Raw genomic sequence first — 21,643 nt, 5'->3', positions numbered from 1 at the left:
GACCAAAAATATACCTACCAAACGACTGCCAGTGCTTATCAGTGTGCTTAGATACAGGCTGATGCACACCTTTTTTTCCAATTCATATTATTCTCATAATGGAGAAAATGTGTTTCATTCCATATGCAAATTAGCTGGCAAGTGCCCTGAAGGCGGTCTTATTTCTGGCAAGCGCTGCGATTCTCGCTTTGTAGTCCCGCACACCACTACTTTCTTTTCCAATTGACAATGCCAGAATGCATTGAAATTTCGCACCATTTATTTCCATCAAGCCACCATGCAGTGTACATGCGTGAGCCCGCTGTCACCAGCAGGCAGCATACTGTGCAAGCGCCAACCTGAGCATAAGCAAGGTTTTAATGCAGAGAGTCATGACACGATAAAAGACTGGTGATTGTGGTGCTGAGAAAAGGAGAAGGCACTGTGAGGGACTATGAAACTAGAACCAGAGCCCTTGCGAAATGGAGACCACCCTCGGGGCACTTGCCAGTCAATTTCCATACGGAAAAAACTTATTTTTTTCCATTATGAAAATGTTATAAAGGCCAACAAAGGTACGAGGATGAATTAAAAAGTAATGCGGCCATGTGTGTAACTTTTTATGTATTTAAGGGAATGGCTATGAACGATGTTATGTAGGTGTCCTTACTCTACTAACGTATACGTTTCTTTATCTGAGTGATTAGAACTGGGCTTTTTCAAAAATTGGGTTAGGATGATGTAAAGTCATGGATCAGGAAGCAAACTCCTCAATTTGTCCAAGCTGGATTTTTATACTTGGGTTCAAACATGGCGTAAATGTATTACATGCCATGGTAACAGCAATTTTGCGCACAGGAGACTTCAGGCTATAATTCATGTCGCTTTTGCTTCGATCTGTTCATTAATAAAATGGTGGTAACGCTGGAGGTATTAGTTTGTAATTCACCCTTGTATGAGTCAAGCTATGTCTAAGTGCCCTACCAAGCACTGGCATCTGGTGGGCATCATTTTGCTGGTAGACTCCCTTTAAAATATTAATTTTGGCTGCCTGGAGCCGTCACTGGAAGGAGTTTAGGAACTTTTACCAGAAAGAGATTTGTTACTGAGTTCAAGGGAACTGTATACATCCATGTTCAGCAAGTTTCCTCTAGTGGCAGCCAAAATCTTATTAATTAATCTTATTCTAGGTGTTCTCCATAAGGAGAAATGATATCCTTCCTGACCCACATCTATAGGCTTCTCACTACTTAAGCCAGAACCCTGCTTCACACTGATGAGGTGTAATCACCCCAAAAGAGATGTCTGTATATTGTTATCTTTTCCTTCTGGACAAGATTCTGGCTTTGGTTCACAATTCCCAGCCATTGTTATAAGGCTTGTCTAATAAGTCTGAGATTGACTTGCAGGAATGCTGCATTCCAATAGGTGGCGCTGTAGAGATAATGTTACATCTTCCAATTCCAATTAGGATATTTCCCAGAGGTGCATGGATGGCCTAATAAGTCTCCACACACCTTCTAGGTGCTCTCCTTAAGGAGAAACAATACCCTTCTTACTAAAATCTTATTAAGTAACTGTATGATTGTGTGAAGAGAAGAAGGGAAATTGTGTCTCTGCATTAGAAAAATGGAGCTCTGACCCCTATAAACATATCATGTCAGATTACTTTATACAGAATTTTTTGGATCTGTTTGTATAAATTAAGAAAAATATGTTCATATTCATTAATCATTCATTTTAGGTCCTCTACAACACAGCTGAGTTTATATAGTGTCTATGTTCATGAGAATCCTAGAATGGTAGAGTTGGAAGGGACCTCCAGGGTCATCAGATCCAACCCCCTGCTCAGTTGACCCTGGAGGTCCCTTCCAACTCCACCATGTGCTCTGATTCTCATGAACATAGAAACCATATAAACTCATCTGTGTTGTAGAGCACCTAAAATGTATGATTAATGAATATGAACAAACTAATGAATAGAGAACATCTAGACTATCTCCTAATCTGGTATGTGTGAGGTCTGACGCTCCTCTATAGATATCTTATTCCTAAGGGATTCAGGAGTCGGGTGTAAAGAAAGATATTTCCAGTCACTGACAACAAGTAGATATTTTCAAAATGGTGAAGAATATATAATATAATGATGGAAAACTGCTTGAATCCATTGTGCAGGAAAATCATAAGAAATGATCCTATTACCTTTATAAATGTAGCTTTCCATACTCGCATAGAGATATTGATATGAGTAATGTCCGATGGCTCCACGGTGCAGTAGAACGCCGGGCAGCTGTCCCTTTTGCAGTCCTGTTGTATAAATCACCTTGTTATTTATGTGACTTTATATGCAGTAATTGTTTCATTCGGCTCTGATCACGCTGGCATTAGGAGTTCCATTTATACAGGACAGATCCCATTGACTTATGAGTCTGTCAGGTTTTTGCAGCAGACTAGGCTTTTTGCACCCATAAGGTGCCATGCCCACAGCAAAGCTATGCAAATTCCTCTCTGGGCACCGTTTTTTTAGCTCCTTACATCTTTGAGGGTTTTAATAGAAAAGGCAATGGCAATATGATTTTTTAACATCCTGGCAGTTTTGGACTAACAGAGCTTGTTCTACTTTAAACGTTTGTAGCTCTGGTTCTATTATGGCTACCAACATACATGTGGGATCATTTTCAAAAGGTAAGTTGCTCAGCTTTAAAATTACATCAAAAGCATAAGGGCGCCCACCCACTGGCGATTTTTTTTCCTTTGCGTTTTGCGTTTTTTCTCAAGAGCGATTAGAATTGAATGTGCTCCTGTCCACTGGCGTTTTTTTTTTTCGGTCCGTTGCAATTTTTAACATAGGAACTGTCAGTTGCATATGTGTCCTTATTTTTCTCTTAATGCACCCATGAATGTCAATGGAAATTAACGGAAAAGGCGCGAAAAGCCACGAAAATGCCGCGAAAAAGCCGCGAAAAACGTGCCAAAAACGCGCGGAAAACGCTGCGTTTTTCACGCACGAAAATCGCAAACGCCAGTGGGTGGGCGCCCTTAGGCTTAGTCAGGAATACTGAATTTACAGCTGTCAGTTTTCAGGCAGTGTGTGCAGAGCAGAGGAGGGGGGCTAGCCCACAATAGAGAAGATATATGATTCTACTGAATATCTCTCTGTCAAAGGGGATAGTGATATAAATTTTTGTTCATGTTTTCACCCCCACATCTCTCACAGGGCATATTTGCTCTCCGATTGTCACATATGGGGTTTTCTCCAGAAAAGGAGCAAATTGATGAGGACTTACTGTCCCAACCTGCCATGATGTAACCTTACGTCCTGTGGCTGGGTTAATATTGAAAAAATGAAAGCGAACAAAATAAACCTACACATAATTGGTATTACCACATCCATAACACCTTGTACTATAGAATATCACAGTGTTTACATTGTGCACAGTAAGGCCAGCTTCGCACGTGCAAGCCGGATTCTGCATGCGGGAGCCCAGCAAAGGATTCTGTCTGCGAGCCCAGCTGGCGTCTCTGTGATTTCTGTATTGCAGATTACCACAGCGGCTCACCATCAGTCATGCTCAGTACTTTTTTTTTTACTGTTTGTATTTCCTGTGCTGTCACTTAGCAGCATATAGGCTGCGGGTCGGACGACCTCCATTGACTTTAATAGAGGCCACCCGTGCGGAGTCCACAGCAAAATAGAGAATGCTGCAGTTTTTTCTTATCTCGCATAATACGCATCCGCAAGTGTGAGCAAAAAAACGATTTTACATTCCTTTCAATGCATGTGATTTGCTGCAGATCCTCCACGTGGACGCTGATCGTGGATTCTGCAATAGGAATCCCGACGTATAAGGCCGGCTTAAATCCCGTGAAAGAAAAAAAAAGCCGAAATAGCAGTTTTCTAATCATCTCACTTCCCCGAAATAAGAATAAAAGATAATTAAAAAGTTGTATATGTCTCAAAATAGTACTAATAAAAACTACAAGCTGTCCCACAAAGACAAGCCCTCGTACAGCTCTGTAGACTGAAAAATAAAAATGGCCCTTGAATGTGACGCCACACAAAACATTTTTTTGTAAAAAGAAAAATATTTATATTATACAAAAGTGTCAAAACATGATAAATCCTCTATAAAAGTGCTGTTGTGTTATGTTACCTCATAATAAACTGTAAAATAAAGGTAACATAATAATTATACCATATGAGGAACAGCATTCAAACAAATTGCGAAAAATAGAGTTGAAATTTTCTCTCTCATTTTACCCCAGCATGGCATACGCTCTAATGCTTCACACACTTCAGTCGGTATTTCCGCTAATTCATCCTACAAACGTCTGGCGAGTTCTCTCATAGAAGATGATGCTGATCTGACATTCCAGTACATCCCAGAGATGTTCACTAGGGTTCAGGTCAGGACTCTATGCAGACCGCACAATCGTGAGACCTCCATATCTTCAATCCAATGTAAGACAGTGTTGGATGTGTGACGAGGCCCATTGTCTTGTTGGAAGTATTGCTGACCATTCCCAGAGTATTGCCACGTTGGCATCAGCACAGTATTGTCTAGAATGTCAGGGTACATCTCCGTGGTCATGGTTTTTGCCACGACAACCAACGGACCGAGACCATGCCACGTAAAACACACCAGACCGTAACAGAACCTCTGCTGTACTTAACTGTTAGAGCAACACACTCAGGTAAAAGGCATTCCCTAGACTCCTCCACATCAATCTAATGTGAAGATGGAGTAGTGTGATTCATCACTCTACAGGATGTTCTTCCATTCCTCAACTGTCCAATGATGATGTTCCTTGCACCACTGTAGACGAGTCAATGAATTGCACTTCATGATGGATGGCTTGTGTGCAGCGGCATAACCTGTATATCCAATAGTGTGCAGTTCCATCACAAACTATGTCTGACACCTCCAAGGGTCTGCATCTTATGTAGCATGGTTTAGGACTTGTGACTACTGATCGGGAAGGGGGGTGCAAATACTTTTGGTAGAGTAGTGTACTGTGTTACGGTTGCAGCAGTGCTGGGATCGCTGCCAGTTGACGGAGTCCGGCGCGGGTTTTAGGCATTGTTCTGCACCTTCTAGCTTAGTTGGTGTGAAGCAATGTGCTCACATTTGTGGATGATTAGCTGGCTATTTAGCTGGGATAGAGAGGAAGCCAAGGTGCTGTAAATTGTCATTTTTTCTCTGTCTGAGCTGGCAGTTAGTGGCTCCCGTGGACAGCGTGGTGTCCACAGTTCCTTACTTCGGACGGCTCTGTGTGCTGCGGCTTATTCTTCTAAAGCGAAGTGCTATGTTTTATTTTGTTTTGTCCTTTATCAGTTTGGCCAAGTAGGGTTACTTAGGTCCCAGGAACGAGTGCAGGCCCGCTCCTATCGACGCAATCAGTCTGCCGTGTCAGGCAGGGCCCTCTCCCTCGTTCGTTATGTATTTAGGGAAAGACTTCCCATTTATTATTTATCAGTTTGTTTTTGCCGCCGCACTGTGAGCAATTATTGTGTATGTCTGCAAGTGCTTGTCCAGCACGTCTGGTGCAGACATAACAGTTACAGTACACAAATAACAGTACTATACAGTGCCTGAAGACAAGTGTTATACAGTATGGTACCCAAATAAAAGTGTCATAGATTGGCTAAACAACACTTGCCACTGCCCATAGACATTAGACTAAGGGCTGTCTCACACAAGCGTTTTATACTGCGTATAATGTCTTCAGGTTCTGCGCGCATAATACGAGGTCATAAACTTTACATTACTTTCAATAGTGCCTCTCACACACAGTGTGCGAAATGCATGTGCAAATAAATAACGTGTTCTATCTTGGCACATATTACATGTGCATACATACTAACATAAGTGTATGGGGATTTCTCGGACCGCAGCAGTACGCAATGCATTGTTCTCCCTGCGTGGGAAATATGCCCTGATAGGATAGCAGTACGCCAAGGGGCAGCCCTATCGATGATTGACAGCTACTTCTGTATGTAGAGTCATATACAGCTGTCAATCACTGATAGCTCCGCCCATTGGACTGTTCAGCTCAGAAGGAGCAGAGATATAAATAAAAAAAATACAAGTTCCCCATAAAACTATATACAATCTGCTCAGCTCCTCCTACTCTATAACATGTTATCTGCCGACAGATTCCCTTTAACAACAATCTTATACAGTGTACTGCCATACACTCTGAAAATAATATACTGTTCAGTACTAGCAGTAGTATCATACAATGCTACCATATAGTGACCAACTGTATACAAAAAGGATCCATTTATACTTACCAATATTGTATCTTTTAGACTTTCGGTAAATGTTTCCAAATGATATATTCTTCCTGCACTTATACGGAGAGGATCCAACAGTTTATCAATGTCACAGTTCACGTTCTAAAATGAGAAAGGCAATATTTCTGTAACATTATAGACAAGCCATTCTTTTTTGTGGTAGGGACTTTATTGGAATATTGGATGTAACTCTTTCCAATCCAATTTGTATCCTGGTTTTCCTAGGGGGCTTATTTTTTTTCAGCTGTTATACAACGGCGCTATCTGCTGGCTAAAGCCAGTACTGCATGAGGTGACACATTGGATAGGCTCCGACAGCAGAGAGGCTGGCAGTATACAGTAAGAGAACCCTGATGGATGTCTTCCAACATCGGAGCTGTACAGCCTTAAATCATAATGTCTTCAGAGGTCAGACAGTGGATTGGGAGGGGTTAATAAACTTGGTAATATATCTTATAACTGAATTTTGCCTCCTTGTTGTAAGACCTTGCTGAGCGTTTATTCAAACCGCTTCTGCAGCTCCATTACTTGGGCGCACGTTGCAGTTGTTATTAACCAATACCTCCTTATTTATTGGTATTGGATCTTCCGCAGCAAATCTGCCCTGTCTGAACATGCTCTCAGATTTCAATTTAGGAGTATAAGGCCAGATTCACACAAACGTTTTTGATTTCAATGGGTTCATTCATATGAGGGTATTTTGCATGAGCAATTCATTCATGCCAAAAAAAATACACAGCATGCTCTATTTACCTGCAAAAATATTGAACTAATTAACTTCGGGCTTATTCACACAACCACGTCTGCACTCACATATGCGACATGCACTATTTTTGTGCGTATTCGCACACCTAAAACACTAGGAGTCTATGGGAGTGCGCAAATGCGCACACAATCCCCACAAAATTGGGGACTAATTGGGCTGCAATTGATATGCGATGCGGAAGTTAAATTGTGGATTTTAATTCCGCACTGCATATCAATTAACACGCAGGTTCTGTGTGGATTTCTTACACAGCGTTTGGACGAGATTTGGAAAATGGGTCTGCATGGAAAATCTACATTAATTCTGTTGTATGTGAATATGCCCTCAGGGAGCACACCCACTGGCGTTTTTTCTATCTTGAACTGCGAGAGCAAGTGAAAACACTCGCCTCGCAGCGCAAGAAAAACGCTGGAAAATCGCTGGAACATCGCCAGTGACATCGCAGTGACAGCTGTGGCAGGAGTTCCCTTCACCCCCTTGGGGACCGCGGGGATGAAAGAATCCTCTGCTACAGCTGTGACAGCTGTGGCAGAAGTGCAGCATGCTATCCCATTGCTTTCAATGGGATCTGCACTGCTGTCGAGCCCATTGAAAGCACTGGTTTCTGACAAGCCCTGCAGTATGATTTTCGGGGAAGGGCTTGAAATATATATTAAAAGCATCAATAAGTGGTAAAAAAATTTAAAAAAAATTACTTACCTCTCCACCGCTCAGGCGCGTCCTCCGGCTGGCTCCCCGACACTGCTGTCCAGTACTTTCAGCAGACAGGGATTTAAAAATCCCCGCCTCCTGAAAGGGCTGTGCTGATTAGCTGAGTGCTCAGCCAATAGCAGCTAGTGCTTAGCTATTGGCTGAGCGCTCAGCCAATGACAGATAGTGCTGAAGGAAACTCCTGCCACAGCTGTCACTGCTGTGACAGCTATGGCAGAGGTCCGTGGTATTCTCCCTATGTTTTCAATGGGGCCAGCGCTGCTGCCGCTGGCCCCGCTGTAAACACTGGCGATGTTCCAGCGTTTTCCTTGCGCTGCGAGGCGAGTGTTTTCACTTGCTCTCGCAGCGCAAGATAGAGAAAAACGCCAGTGGCTGTCCACCCTCAGGGTGTTTAGTGGATTGAGCAACAACTCTCTATACCATGATGTGAACACTGCTAGAGTGTTGGTGACACATTGAATATGGGAACTTCTTGGCAATAAGCTTTCTATTTCCTAGAAGCATACAGTAGTAACGATGACAGTGATCTACCTATAAACTGGATTTCCCCTATAGATAAGAGCAGTAGGCAAGGATATGTCCATTATCTGTGGCGCACACATGATGAGTGACATCAATCAGTCAGTATTAATCATCTTACGTCAGAATGGGACAGGTTGGTCAAGTACAGGAGGACGTTGCCATCTGGAGTTTTATAGTGGAATGAAAGACGAAATATCACTATGGGCATCGGGATGTAGTCATTCTTCTTCACCTGTAAGAGAATAGAAAGTGTCACGTATCACAGATAGAGCAGTGAGGTGTCACACAAGGTAATGTGATGTACAAGGGAGATATCTCAACATCTGAGGACGTATGGAAGTAAGAAGGGGTCACCAGATGAGACCCTTCATACTATTAGCTACAAGTTACTGTCCTGTGAAGTGGGGCACGTATGTGAATGCTTGACAGAACACTTTGGAAAGTTATGTTCATAAGAATATATGTATGATAATGTGGTGCCATCTGGTGGTTAGTGGTGATACTGCAGTCACTCGGTTTCTTTTCTAGGAGGAGTTATGATAGGCCGAGGGAGGCTGGACAGGAGCAGGAGCTGTAGCGCTGGAGGTCCAGAGGAAGTGAGTGTTGGCGCAGCTTCGTATTGGGGCATTATTGCGTAGTCTTTGAACAGTAAAGTATGTACCAATGAAGGTTAAAAAACTGGGCAGAGGATATAGCACTACATTCTTTCATTTGGGATGCTCCATCTTTCTTTTTTCCATATTCTACATTCTGAACAGTAAAGAGCAGCTTTCGGCCCCTACAATCTGAGAGATCTCGTGCGAGAGAACTGTCTTTGTTTTCCTGCCGCACTCCCTCTTCATCATCGAAGCCTCACTTCCAGCCTCCCTGGCCTTGGGCTAGCCGAACATTGGCCTTGGGCTAGCCGAACATCTTGGATCGGTGACTGGTGGTGACTGTGCTGCTCCCTTCAGAGGGAGAGAACAACAGAAAGACTAATTTTGGACTGTTTACTGCGTATCGCGGAATAGCGCCCAGTGAAAGTCCAACCTGAGGCGCTGGATACAGAAACTTGATTAATATTAGTTCCGCAATGTTTTATGTATTTAGAGCCTCTGACCTTTTAGAAGAATTGGGTAAAGCCTTACTGTTTAATAAAGAGTTATGATGCAATGACGGCGACCACATATCTTCCCTCTACCGAATCAAGTAATGTACCCCCAGCATGAGTGATGAGTGGGATCACCCCGAAACGCATTTTATTGCTGGTTTTAACTGAATAAATAGAAGTTGGATATTTTATTTCATTGCTTCACCACTTTGACATTTCAGACTAAAATACAAAGTTACTTTAATAAGTCAAAGAAACTTTTTTAAATGCTCAGAGAGATTTATAATATTAGTAGAAGAGTTTTCGTTTATGCAAATAACCCTGCATGCTGAAATTAATCTTACCACGTAGTTTAGATTAATTTCTGGTCCAATCGCATCCATGGAATTAATGACAGCGGGGATGGAGTCATTGGCGGGAATACTGATATGGAATTCTTTCTTAGAACTTCAAACAAGACAACAAAAAGGCAAATACATCCAAAGTTATACAACCATCATGTCCAATAGCATACTATGTGATACAGTGCTGGGGAAATGGTCAAGGATGACCTATGGATTGTAAAGTAATTAAACTAAACAACGTTGATTATGTATATACTTAGTAAAATAACATCAAAGTTCTGCATTTGTTTCGGACCATTGCAGCAACTAAAAAACTACAATTACAAATAAAAGCATATAGACATGAGATATGATATAGATAGATAGATAGATAGATAGATAGATAGATAGATAGATAGTAGATAGATAGATAGACAGATGAGAGATATGAGATATGGAGAGATATGAGATAGATAGAGAGATATGAGATAGATAATGAGATAGATAGATAGACAGACATGAGATATGAGATAGAGAGATATGAGACAGATAATGAGATAGATAGATAGATAGATAGATAGATAGATAGATAGATAGATAGACATGAGATATGAGATATAGAGAGATATGAGATAGATAGATAGAGATATGAGATAGATAGATATCAGAGAGATAGATAGATAGATAGTAGAGATGAGCGAACGTACTCGTCCGAGCTTGATACTCGTTCGAGTATTAGGGTGTTCGAGATGCTCGTTACTCGAGGCGAGCACCACGCGATGTTCGAGTTACTTTCACTTTCATCTCTGAGACATTAGCGCGCTTTTCTGCCCAATAGAAAGACAGGGAAGGCATTACAACTTCCTCCTGTGACGTTCCAGCCCTATACCACCCCCCTGCAGTGAGTGGCTGGGGAGATCAGGTGTCACCCGAGTATAAAAATCGGCCCCTCCCGCGGCTCGCCACAGATGCATTCTGACATAGATCAGGGAAAGTGCTGCTGATGCTGCTGCTACTGCTATAAGGAGAGCGTTAGGAGTTATCTTAGGCTTGAAGAACCCCAACGGTGCTTCTTAGGGCCACATCTGACCGTGTGCAGTACTGTTGAGGCTGCTTTTAGCAGTATTGCACATTTTTTTTTTTTTTGTATATCGGGCGTGCAGAGCATTGCGTCCTCAGTCTTCAGTCATTGTACATAGTATAGGGCCAGTACTGGTGAGGCAGGGACAGTGGGAAAGGTGAAAGAGATATACTGTCTATATAGGCAGTGGGCTTTTTCAAACAAATTTGGGAAAAAAACTATATTTGAGCTGCCTGTGACCGTCCTCAGTGTACTGCGTGTCTGCTGGGGGTAGTAGTCCTAATTAATATGCAGCTAAGTGTTACAGCAGGCTTGCGCAAAATTGTTTCCTGGCTCTGCGTTGCCCGTTACATCACCGCCGTCATCCCGTCCAGAGGGAAACAGTCTGCAGTAATTTTACATAGTATAGGGCCAGTACTGGTAAGGCAGGGACAGTGGGAAAGGTGAAAGAGATATACTGTCTATATAGGCAGTGGGCTTTTTCAAACAAATTTGGGAAAAAAACTATATTTGGGCTGCCTGTGACCGTCCTCAGTGTACTGTGTGTCTGCTGGGGGTAGTAGTCCTAATTAATACACAGCTAAGTGTTACAGCAGGCTTGCGCAAAATTGTTTCCTGGCTCTGCGTTGCCCGATACATCCCCTCCGTCATCCTGTCCAGAGGGAAACAGTCTGCAGTAATTTTACATAGTATAGGGCCAGTACTGGTGAGGCAGGGACAGTGGGAAAGGTGAAAGAGATATACTGTCTATATAGGCAGTGGGCTTTTTCAAACAAATTTGGGAAAAAAACTATATTTGGGCTGCCTGTGACCGTCCTCAGTGTACTGCGTGTCTGCTGGGGGTAGTAGTCCTAATTAATACGCAGCTAAGTGTTACAGCAGGCTTGCGCAAAATTGTTTCCTGGCTCTGCGTTGCCCGTTACATCACCGCCGTCATCCCGTCCAGAGGGAAACAGTCTGCAGTAATTTTACATAGTATAGGGCCAGTACTGGTGAGGCAGGGACAGTGGGAAAGGTGAAAGAGATATACTGTCTATATTGGCAGTGGGCTTTTTCAAACAAATTTGGGAAAAAAACTATATTTGGGCTGCCTGTGACCGTCCTCAGTGTACTGCGTGTCTGCTGGGGGTAGTAGTCCTAATTAATACGCAGCTAAGTGTTACAGCAGGCTTGCGCAAAATTCTTTCCTGGCACTGCGTTGCCCGTTACATCACCGCCGTCATTCCCGCCGGAGGGAAACAGTCTGCAGTAATTTTACATAGTATAGGGCCAGTACTGGTGAGGCAGGGACAGTGGGAAAGGTGAAAGAGATATACTGTCTATATAGGCAGTGGGCTTTTTCAAACAAATTTGGGAAAAATACTATATTTGGGCTGCCTGTGACCGTCTTCAGTGTACTGCGTGTCTGCTGGGGGTAGTAGTCCTAATTAATACGCAGCTAAGTGTTACAGCAGGCTTGCGCAAAATTGTTTGCTGGCTCTGCGTTGCCCGTTACATCACCGCCGTCATCCCGTCCAGAGGGAAACAGTATACATATATACGCTGCCTACAGTGTCTGTCTGCTGTCTCAGCTCAGCCTTTCAAAAAATAGAAGCAAAATACTTAAGGCCTACTAGTGGCGTTTGGCCACTTGACTGCTTCAGCGCTGTGAATTCCACTAGCTGAGTCATACGCACCTACGTATCACTACAGGCGTGCGCAAAATTGTTTCCTGGCTCTGCGTTGCCCGTTACATCACCGCCGTCATCCCGTCCAGAGGGAAACAGTATATATATATATGCTGCCTACAGTATCTGTCTGCTGTCCCAGCTCAGCCTTTTAAAAAATAGAAGCAAAATACTTAAGGCCTACTAGTGGCCTTTGGACACTTGACTGCTTCTGCGCTGTGAATTCCACTAGCTCAGTCATACGCACCTATGTCTCACTACAGGCGTGCGCAAAATTCTTTCCTGGCTCTGCTGTGCGTTCCGTAAGCGAAGTCAGCCTCCAACCACAGGCCAATAAGCGGCACATTTAATTACAGCGTTCTGTTTCTGCACTACTGGTAATACACCATGCTGAGGGGTAGAGGTAGGCCTAGAGGACGTGGACACGGGCGAGGACGCGGAGGCCCAAGTCAGGGTGTGGGCACAGGCCGAGCTCCTGATCCAGGTGTATCGCAGCCAACTGTAGCGGGATTAGGAGAGAGGCACGTTTCTGGTGTCCCCAGATTAATCTCACAATTAATGGGTCCACGCGGTAGACCTTTATTAGAAAATGAGTAGTGTGAGCAGGTCCTGTCGTGGATGGCAGAAAGTGCATCCAGCAATCTATCGACCACCCAGAGTTCTACGCAGTCCACTGCTGCAACTCTGAATCCTCTGGCTGCTGCTCCTCCTTCCTCCCAGCCTCCTCACTCCATTACAATGACACATTCTGAGGAGCAGGCAGACTCCCAGGAACTGTTCTCGGGCCCCTACCCAGAATGGGCAGCAATGGTTCCTATACCACCGGAGGAGTTTGTCGTGACCGATGCCCAACCTTTGGAAAGTTCCCAGGGTCCGGGGGATGAGGCTGGGGACTTCCGGCAACTGTCTCAATAGCTTTCAGTGGGTGAGGAGGACGACGACGATGAGACACAGTTGTCTATTACTCAGGTAGTAGTAATTGCAGTAAGTCCGAGGGAGGAGCGCACAGAGGATTCGGAGGAAGAGCAGCAGGACGATGAGGTGACTGACCCCACCTGGTTTGCTAAGCCTACTGAGGACAGGTCTTCAGAGGGGGAGGCAAGTGCAGCAGCAGGGCAGGTTGGAAGAGGCAGTGCGGTGGCCAGGGGTAGAGGCAGGGCCAGACCGAATAATCCACCAACTGTTTCCCAAAGCGCCCCCTCGCGCCATGCCACCCTGCAGAGGCCGAGGTGCTCAAAGGTCTGGCAGTTTTTCACTGAGAGTGCAGACGACCGACGAACTGTTGTGTTCAAGGTTTGTTGCGCCAAGATCAGCCGGGGAGCCACCACCAGCATGCGCAGACATATGATGGCCAAGCACCCCACAAGGTGGGACGAAGGCCGTTCACCGCCTCCGGTTTGCACCACTGCCTCTCCCCCTGTGCCCCAACCTGCCACTGAGATCCAACCCCCCTCTCAGGACACAGGCATGACCGTCTCCCGGCCTGCACCCACACCCTCACCTCCGCTGTCCTCGGCCCCATCCACCAATGTCTCTCAGCGCACCGTCCAGCCGTCGCTAGCGCAAGTATTTGAGCGCAAGCGCAAGTACGCCGCCACACACCCGCACGCTCAAGCGGTAAACGTGCACATAGCCAAATTGATCAGCCTGGAGATGCTGCCGTATAGGCTTGTGGAAACGGAGGCTTTCAAAAACATGATTGCGGCGGCGGCCCCGCGCTACTCAGTTCCCAGTCGCCACTACTTTCCCCGATGTGCCGTCCCAGCCCTGCACGACCACGTCTCCCGCAACATTGTACGCGCCCTCACCAACGCGGTTACTGCCAAGGTCCACTTAACAACGGACACGTGGACAAGCACAGGCGGGCAGGGCCACTATATCTCCCTGACGGCACATTGGGTGAATTTCGTGGAGGCTGGGACCAAGTCAGAGCCTGGGACCGCTCACGTCCTACCCACCCCCAGAATTGCGGGCCCCAGCTCAGTGCTGGTATCTGCGGCCTCCACTAAACCACCCTCTTCCTCCTCCTACGCAACCTCTGTCTCGCAATCAAGATGTGTCAGCAGCAGCACGTCGCCAGCAGTCGGTGTCGCGCGGCGTGGCAGCACAGCGGTGGCCAAGCGTCAGCAGGCCATGCTGAAACTACTCAGCTTAGGAGAGAAGAGGCACATGGCCCACGAACTGCTGCAGGGTCTGACAGAGCAGACCGACCGTTGGCTTGCGCCGCTGAGCCTCCAACCGGGCATGGTCGTGTGTGACAACGGCCGTAACCTGGTGGCGGCTCTGCAGCTCGGCAGCCTCACGCACGTGCAATGCCTGGCCCACGTCTTTAATTTGGTAGTTCAGCACTTTCTGAAAAGCTACTCACGCTTGTCAGACCTGCTCGGAAAGGTGCACCGCCTCAGCGCACATTTCCGCAAGTCCAACACGGACGCTGCCACCCTGCAAACCCTGCAACATCGGTTTAATCTGCCAGTGCACCGACTGCTGTGCGATGTGCCCACACGGTGGAACTCTACGCTCCACATGTTGGCCAGGCTCTATGAGCAGCGTAGAGCTATAGTGGAATACCAACTCCAACATGGGCAGGGAAGTGGGAGTCAGCCTCCTCAATTCTTTACAGAAGAGTGGGCCTGGTTGGCAGACATCTGCCAGGTCCTTGGAAACTTTGAGGAGTCTACCCAGATGGTGAGTGGGGATGCTGCAATCATTAGCGTCACCATTCCTCTGCTATGCCTCTTGAGAAGTTCCCTGCAAAGCATAAAGGCAGACGCTTTGCGCTCGGAAACATAGGCGGGGGAAGACAGTATGTCGCTGGATAGTCAGAGCACCCTCATGTCTATATCTCAGCGCATTGAGGAGGAGGAGGGGGAAGAGACAGCTTGGACCACTGCTGAGGGTACCCATGCTGCTTGCCTGTCATCCTTTCAGCGTGTATGGCCTGAGGAGGAGGAGGAGAAGGAGGAGGAGGAGGATCCTGAAAGTGATCTTCCTAGTGAGGACAGCCATGTGTTGCGTACAGGTACCCTGGCACACATGGCTGACTTCATGTTAGGATTCCTTTCTCGTGACCCTCGCGTTACACGCATTCTGGCCACTACGGATTACTGGGTGTACACACTGCTCGACCCACGGTATAAGGAGAACCTTTCCACTCTCATACCCGAAGAGGAAAGGGGTTCGAGAGTGATGCTATACCACAGGACCCTGGCGGACAAACTGATGGTAAAATTCCCATCCGACAGCGCTAGTGGCAGAAGGCGCAGTTCCGAGGGCCAGGTAGCAGGGGAGGCGCGGAGATCAGGCAGCATGTACAGCACAGGCAGGGGAACACTCTCCAAGGCCTTTGACAGCTTTCTGGCTCCCCAGCAAGACTGTGTCATCGCTCCCCAGTCAAGGCTGAGTCGGCGGGAGCACTGTAAAAGGATGGCGAGGGAGTACGTAGCCGATCGCACGACCGTCCTCCGTGACGCCTCTGCCCCCTACAACTACTGGGTGTCGAAGCTGGACACGTGGCCTGAACTCGCGCTCTATGCCCTGGAGGTGCTTGCTTGTCCTGCGGCTAGCGTCTTGTCAGAGAGGGTGTTTAGTGCGGCTGGGGGAATCATCACGGATAAGCGTACCCGCCTGTCAACCGACAGTGCCGACAGGCTTACACTCATGAAGATGAACAAAGCCTGGATTTCCCCAGACTTCTCTTCTCCACCAGCGGACAGCAGCAATACCTAAACAATACGTAGGCTGCACCCGCGGATGGAAGCATCGTTCTCTATCACCATAAAAAACGGGGACCTTTTAGCTTCATCAATCTGTGTATTATATTCATCCTCCTCCTCCTGCTCCTCCTCCTGAAACCTCACGTAATCACGCCGAACGGGCAATTTTTCTTTGGCCCACAAGGCTCAGTCATATAACTTTTGTAAACAATGTTTATACGTATCAATTCTCATTAAAGCGTTGAAACTTGCACCTGAACCAATTTTTATTTTAACTGGGCTGCCTACAGGCCTAGTTACAAATTAAGCCACAGTAACCAAAGCGATTAATGGGTTTCACCTGCCCTCTTGGTTGGGCATTGGCAATTTTTCTGAGGTACATTAGTACTGTTGGTACACCAATTTTTTGGGGCCCTCGCCTACAGTGTAATCCTAGTAATTTTTAGCCCACCTGCATTAAACCTGACATTACCTCAGCTGTGCTGGGCACTGCAGTGGGATATATTTATGTACCGCCGGTGAGTTCCAGGGAGCCACCCATGCTGTCGGTCCACACGGAGTTGTAACTGCATGTGTCCACTTCTAAAGAACCCCAGTCTGACTGGGGCATGCAGTGTGGGCCGAAGCCCACCTGCATTGAACATGACAGTACCTCAGCTGTGCTGGGCACTGCAATGGGATATATTTATGTACCGCCGGTGGGTTCCAGGGAGCCACCCATGCTGTCGGTCCACACGGAGTTGTAACTGCATGTGTTCACTTCTAAAGAACCCCAGTCTGACTGGGGCATGCAGTGTGGGCCGAAGCCCACCTGCATTAAACATGACGTTACCTCAGCTGTGCTGGGCACTGCGATGGGATATATTTATGTACCGCCGGTGGGTTCCAGGGAGCCATCCATGCTGTCGGTCCACACGGAGTTGTAACTGCATGTGTCCACTTCTAAAGAACCCCAGTCTGACTGGGGCATGCAGTGTGGGCCGAAGCCCACCTGCATTAAACCTGACATTACCTCAGCTGTGCTGGGCACTGCATTGGGATATATTTATGTACCGCCGGTGGGTTCCAGGGAGCCACCCATGCTGTCGGTCCACACGGAGTTGTAACTGCATGTGTCCACTTCTAAAGAACCCCAGTCTGACTGGGGCATGCAGTGTGGGCCGAAGCCCACCTGCATTTAATCTGACGTTAGCTCTGCTGTCCAGGGCACTGCAATGGGATACATTTATGTACAGCCGGTGGGTTCCAGGGAGCCACTCATGCTGTGGGTGCACACGGAATTCCCATTGCGGAATTGTACCTGCCTGTGACTATTTATAAAAAGCCCTGGTCTGACTGGGGCATGCAGACACCTTGACAGAATGAATAGTGTGTGGCACATAGGTTCCCCATTGCTATGCCCACGTGTGCAGCTCCTGATGGAGGTGGCACAGGATTGGATTTCTCATTGCTTCTGTACAGCATTGTTGGCTATCGCCCCGCCCCTTTTAAAGAGGGTTGCTGCCTGGCCATGCCAACCCTCTGCAGTGTGTGCCTGCGGTTCCTCCTCATGGCAGACGCACTTATAAATAGACATGAGGGTAGTGTGGCATGAGGGCAGCTGAAGGCTGCGCAGGGACACTTTGGTGTGCGCTGTGGACACTGGGTCGTGCGGGGGGGGGGGGGGGTTGGGCAGCATATAACCCAGGAGAAGTGGCAGCTGAGTGTCATCCAGGCAGTGATTGTGCTTTGTTGGAGGTAGTGTGGTGCTTAGCTAAGGTATGCATTGCTAATGAGGGTTTTTCAGAAGTAAAAATTGTTGGGAGGTGGGCCCACTCTTGCCGCTATTGTGGCTTAATAGTGGGACCTGGGAACTTGAGATGCAGCCCAACATGAAGCCCCTTGCCTGCCCTATCCGTTGCTGTGTCGTTCCCATCATTTTCTTGAATTGCCCAGATTTTCACAAATGAAAACCTTAGTGAGCATCGGCGATATACAAAAATGCTCGAGTCGCCCATTGACTTCAATGGGGTTCGTTACTCGAAACGAACCGTCGAGCATCGCGAAAATTTCGTCTCGAGTAACGAGCACCCAAGCATTTCGGTGCTCGCTCATCTCTAATAGATAGATATGAGATAGATTGATAGATAGATAGATAGATAGATAGATAGATAGATAGATAGATAGATAGATAGATAGATAGATAGATAGATATGAGATAGATAGATAGATAGATAGATTGATAGATAGATAGATATGAGATAGATAGACAGACATGAGATAGATAGACAGACATGAGATAGATAGATATACAGACATGAGATAGATAGATAGATAGATAGACAGACATGAGATATGAGATATAGAGAGATATGAGATAGATATGCGATAGACAAATATTAGATAGATAGATATTAGATAGATAGAATATCTATCTTCTGTGATAAAAATCATTCAATATATACCCAGTAAATGTCAGCCAAGACTCGTATTTTACAGGAAATATAATGTTTTTTCTGTTATCATTGAGGTTCTTCTCATCACTGTCACTGGAAGACAACAAGAGGCTCCATTAATCTCCATGGTCTTGATGTTAGTTTGCTTACTTTGCTCCAATGAACTCTATTAGATGTATCAGTTAAACTGTCAAGTAAGGCTAAGGACACATAATTCAGTTAGTCAAACATGGCAAACCCTGCCCACCTGCATTGGCCAATGGCCACCATGAGTGGTCAGGGTTTCCACCACATGCAGTGCTGGACTGTGTGTGTGTACAGATATATACCTCTTTATGTTAAAGACTGTATAAACTAAGGCTGATCCGATAAAAATGCAGGTAGTACTGGGTGCAATAGGATGCATAACAAAACACTATTAGGCCGCTCTCACACGTGCGTTCACAAAATGCCACAATCGAAATTGCAGCATTTTGAATGCATTGCACAGTGTTGGACAGAGTTTTTTAATGCATCCCGTCATTATGATGGGTGATGAGGTGCATTAAAAAGCACATAAATAGAGCACACAGTGCTTGGAAATTGAATGCAGTTCTGTGATATTTATCCTTGTCTGTCCCTTCCTGTCAGGGCTCAAATCAGGAACCTTCTCCACTTAAAGCGGTAGCCCTTCTTACTGAGCTATCCAGCCCTTGGACAGTTTCCTTTCAGAAACTCAGCCTTGTTCCTGTAACCCTGATCTAGTCTCTGTTTTGGCTCCATCCTACCTGTTAATTGGACTTCCTATAAAAGCCTAGCCCTGCCACTCACTCGGTGTGAGATTATTCTGCTCCACAGCGTTTGATCCAGCTTCCCTTCTGCCTGCTATTACTACGAGACTCCTGATACTAACTCCCCTGACTATGTTACCCGCCTCATCCCTTGTATTGCATACTGTGATTACCTGTTGCTTACTCCTGGCTTTCCATCTGACTACTCTCCACTTCTACAGCTGCTACAACTGAGGCTCCAGCTTAGTGCCTGAACTGCTACACTTCCTCAGCTTTCCTTGTCCTTTTCTTCCTCCACTTCTTCACTCCACCTTTTAACACTCATTACTGATATCTTACCTTACTGCATTAATAAGTATAGACACCGTATCCAGGAGATGGGAGATGTTGAATTGAAAAGTTACTGTGAATGTGATCTACAAAGTAGGAAAACATCATTTTGTCAGAGAGGCCAGAAACATTTTTTGACGACAGTGTACAGTCCTTGTGTCTGTGAGGTACCCCACTGCTTCCTATGGGCTAGAAATAGAAAAGTGCCTTCTTTTGGCAAACGTCTTTATAATACATGAAGGATACATTTAATTACTGTAGGTGATGCTAAAGTATGTCTGTTACGTCTGCTGGGCGCACCACGCCTCAGCACGGATGCAAGATGTTATCGCATCCAAACAGGATGCTGTGGCTGGAGCACCAAAGGAAGAACTGCATACTGGATTCATGGGCAGACATAACACTAGGACTGACAAATGGCCAAAACACTCACCTTGCATACCCACACGCATAACCAGATGGAATAGCAACAAAAGTATGAGGTATTCGTTTGTGAATTGGACAAGTCACTTAAGCCACGAGCCCCCTTCAAAGGTCTTCGTTGTCTCATGGGTCCCTAGTCTAACAAGACAACTTTCACGAGAAACCTGCCTGCAAGCGAGGTAACAGTCCTGACAGGGACGGCCCCACACAGGAACCTAGGGACCTATCTCACTCTAGATGATAAACAATCCACAGCAGGACAGGTTGCAGCTCACACCAACACGGCAGGGATTTGCATGCAAGACAGAACAGAACTGTTCATACACCTAGTCTAGCCACCTGCACAGACCCAATGAACACAACACTGTTCACAGACAACACAGAACAGGACTATTCAAAACTCATGTCTGGCCACCTGCACAGACACACTGAACACGACACTGTTCACACCAGTATACATAAACACCGTGCATGGAGCAAACAGCAAGGTGTTGGGAAAGCAGCATCCTTCAGCAGAGGGGCTAGTATATATGTGCAGCAGACCAGTGAGTATTGGCTGGCTGGAGAACTGCACACACAGCCAGCTCAATTATCCCACAGCTGAGAAGTTGTGTTCCTGGAACCTCATAGAACTACAGGTCTCAGCAGCGCAACCTAACACTGTCATTTATGCTACACAAGTATACGTGTATTCTGAACTCCGTCATTTCCTCCACCTTTTCACCAATCAGTGATTACATTGATGGATTTGCTTGTATGCACAATAGATTACAATAGACTTTAACCTACCGATTCCTCCCTTTTCAAGAAGGGGTATCCAACTTTACATGTAAAATCTGTATCTGACTCACAGCTCACTTTTGGCTTATCCTATGATAAAGAAAAGAGACTATGGTTAAATGAGAGAGCTTTTGCACAGAAGGGGTTCATCAATTCATGCTGCTTGTGCCAAATACTGACCTCACATCAGCATGATGCAACAGAGATCTGGATTCTTCAGAGGAGGTGATGTTTTCTCACTGCTCAGTAATCTAACTTTTGCGCTGCTCTGTCAAATAGAGTCTTACCTATCCATTTACACAGGCACATGCGTATTTCGGTACGCGAATAGTAGGTCCTATTTTTTTCTCACGCGAATATTTTGCGTGGAAAAAACTCGTTCGTCTAAATGAAGCAGAGGTTTTTGGGCAGATGAAAATCACACCTGCAAAACTAAACAAAGCAAAACCATTGATTTCAATGGATTCGCACTCAGGAGCGTGTTTCTCATGCACAATCCCTACGAGTGAGAAAAAATTGGTCCTGCCGTATCTTTCTGCTCTTTTACTTTGAGTGTGCGATAGCGCAGGGTTGGAAAAGTAAAAATATGCCACATCGCCGAAAACGTATAACCTGTTCATGCGCAAATACGCTCCGTTGCAGTGAGTGTATTTGCGCATACGTTGATCCATTTAAGCCCTTATGCAGGCAATACGCTGCATATTTATGCTTGTGTGACTGAGCCCTTAAACAGTGATGACACTGGAACTGGT

General features: G+C 45.9%; 1 protein-coding gene across 1 annotated transcript in view; it reads right to left on the bottom strand.

Annotated features, from left to right (window-relative positions):
- Positions 1–21,643, bottom strand: part of ITGA1 (integrin subunit alpha 1) — a 300,337-nt gene that overhangs the window by 13,394 nt on the left and 265,300 nt on the right. The window contains exons 21-27 of the mRNA XM_066602726.1: positions 20,901–20,981; positions 19,698–19,774; positions 18,598–18,681; positions 9,711–9,813; positions 8,395–8,508; positions 6,275–6,379; positions 2,182–2,286 (exon numbers count right to left, since the gene is read on the bottom strand). Of these exons, the coding sequence (XP_066458823.1) occupies positions 2,182–2,286; positions 6,275–6,379; positions 8,395–8,508; positions 9,711–9,813; positions 18,598–18,681; positions 19,698–19,774; positions 20,901–20,981 (669 nt within the window). The remainder of the gene's footprint in view (positions 1–2,181; positions 2,287–6,274; positions 6,380–8,394; positions 8,509–9,710; positions 9,814–18,597; positions 18,682–19,697; positions 19,775–20,900; positions 20,982–21,643) is intronic.

The sequence above is a fragment of the Eleutherodactylus coqui genome, chromosome 5, assembly GCF_035609145.1.
Source record: "Eleutherodactylus coqui strain aEleCoq1 chromosome 5, aEleCoq1.hap1, whole genome shotgun sequence".
Taxonomy (NCBI): domain Eukaryota; kingdom Metazoa; phylum Chordata; class Amphibia; order Anura; family Eleutherodactylidae; genus Eleutherodactylus; species Eleutherodactylus coqui.
This window is presented reverse-complemented; position numbering and strand designations above follow the sequence as displayed.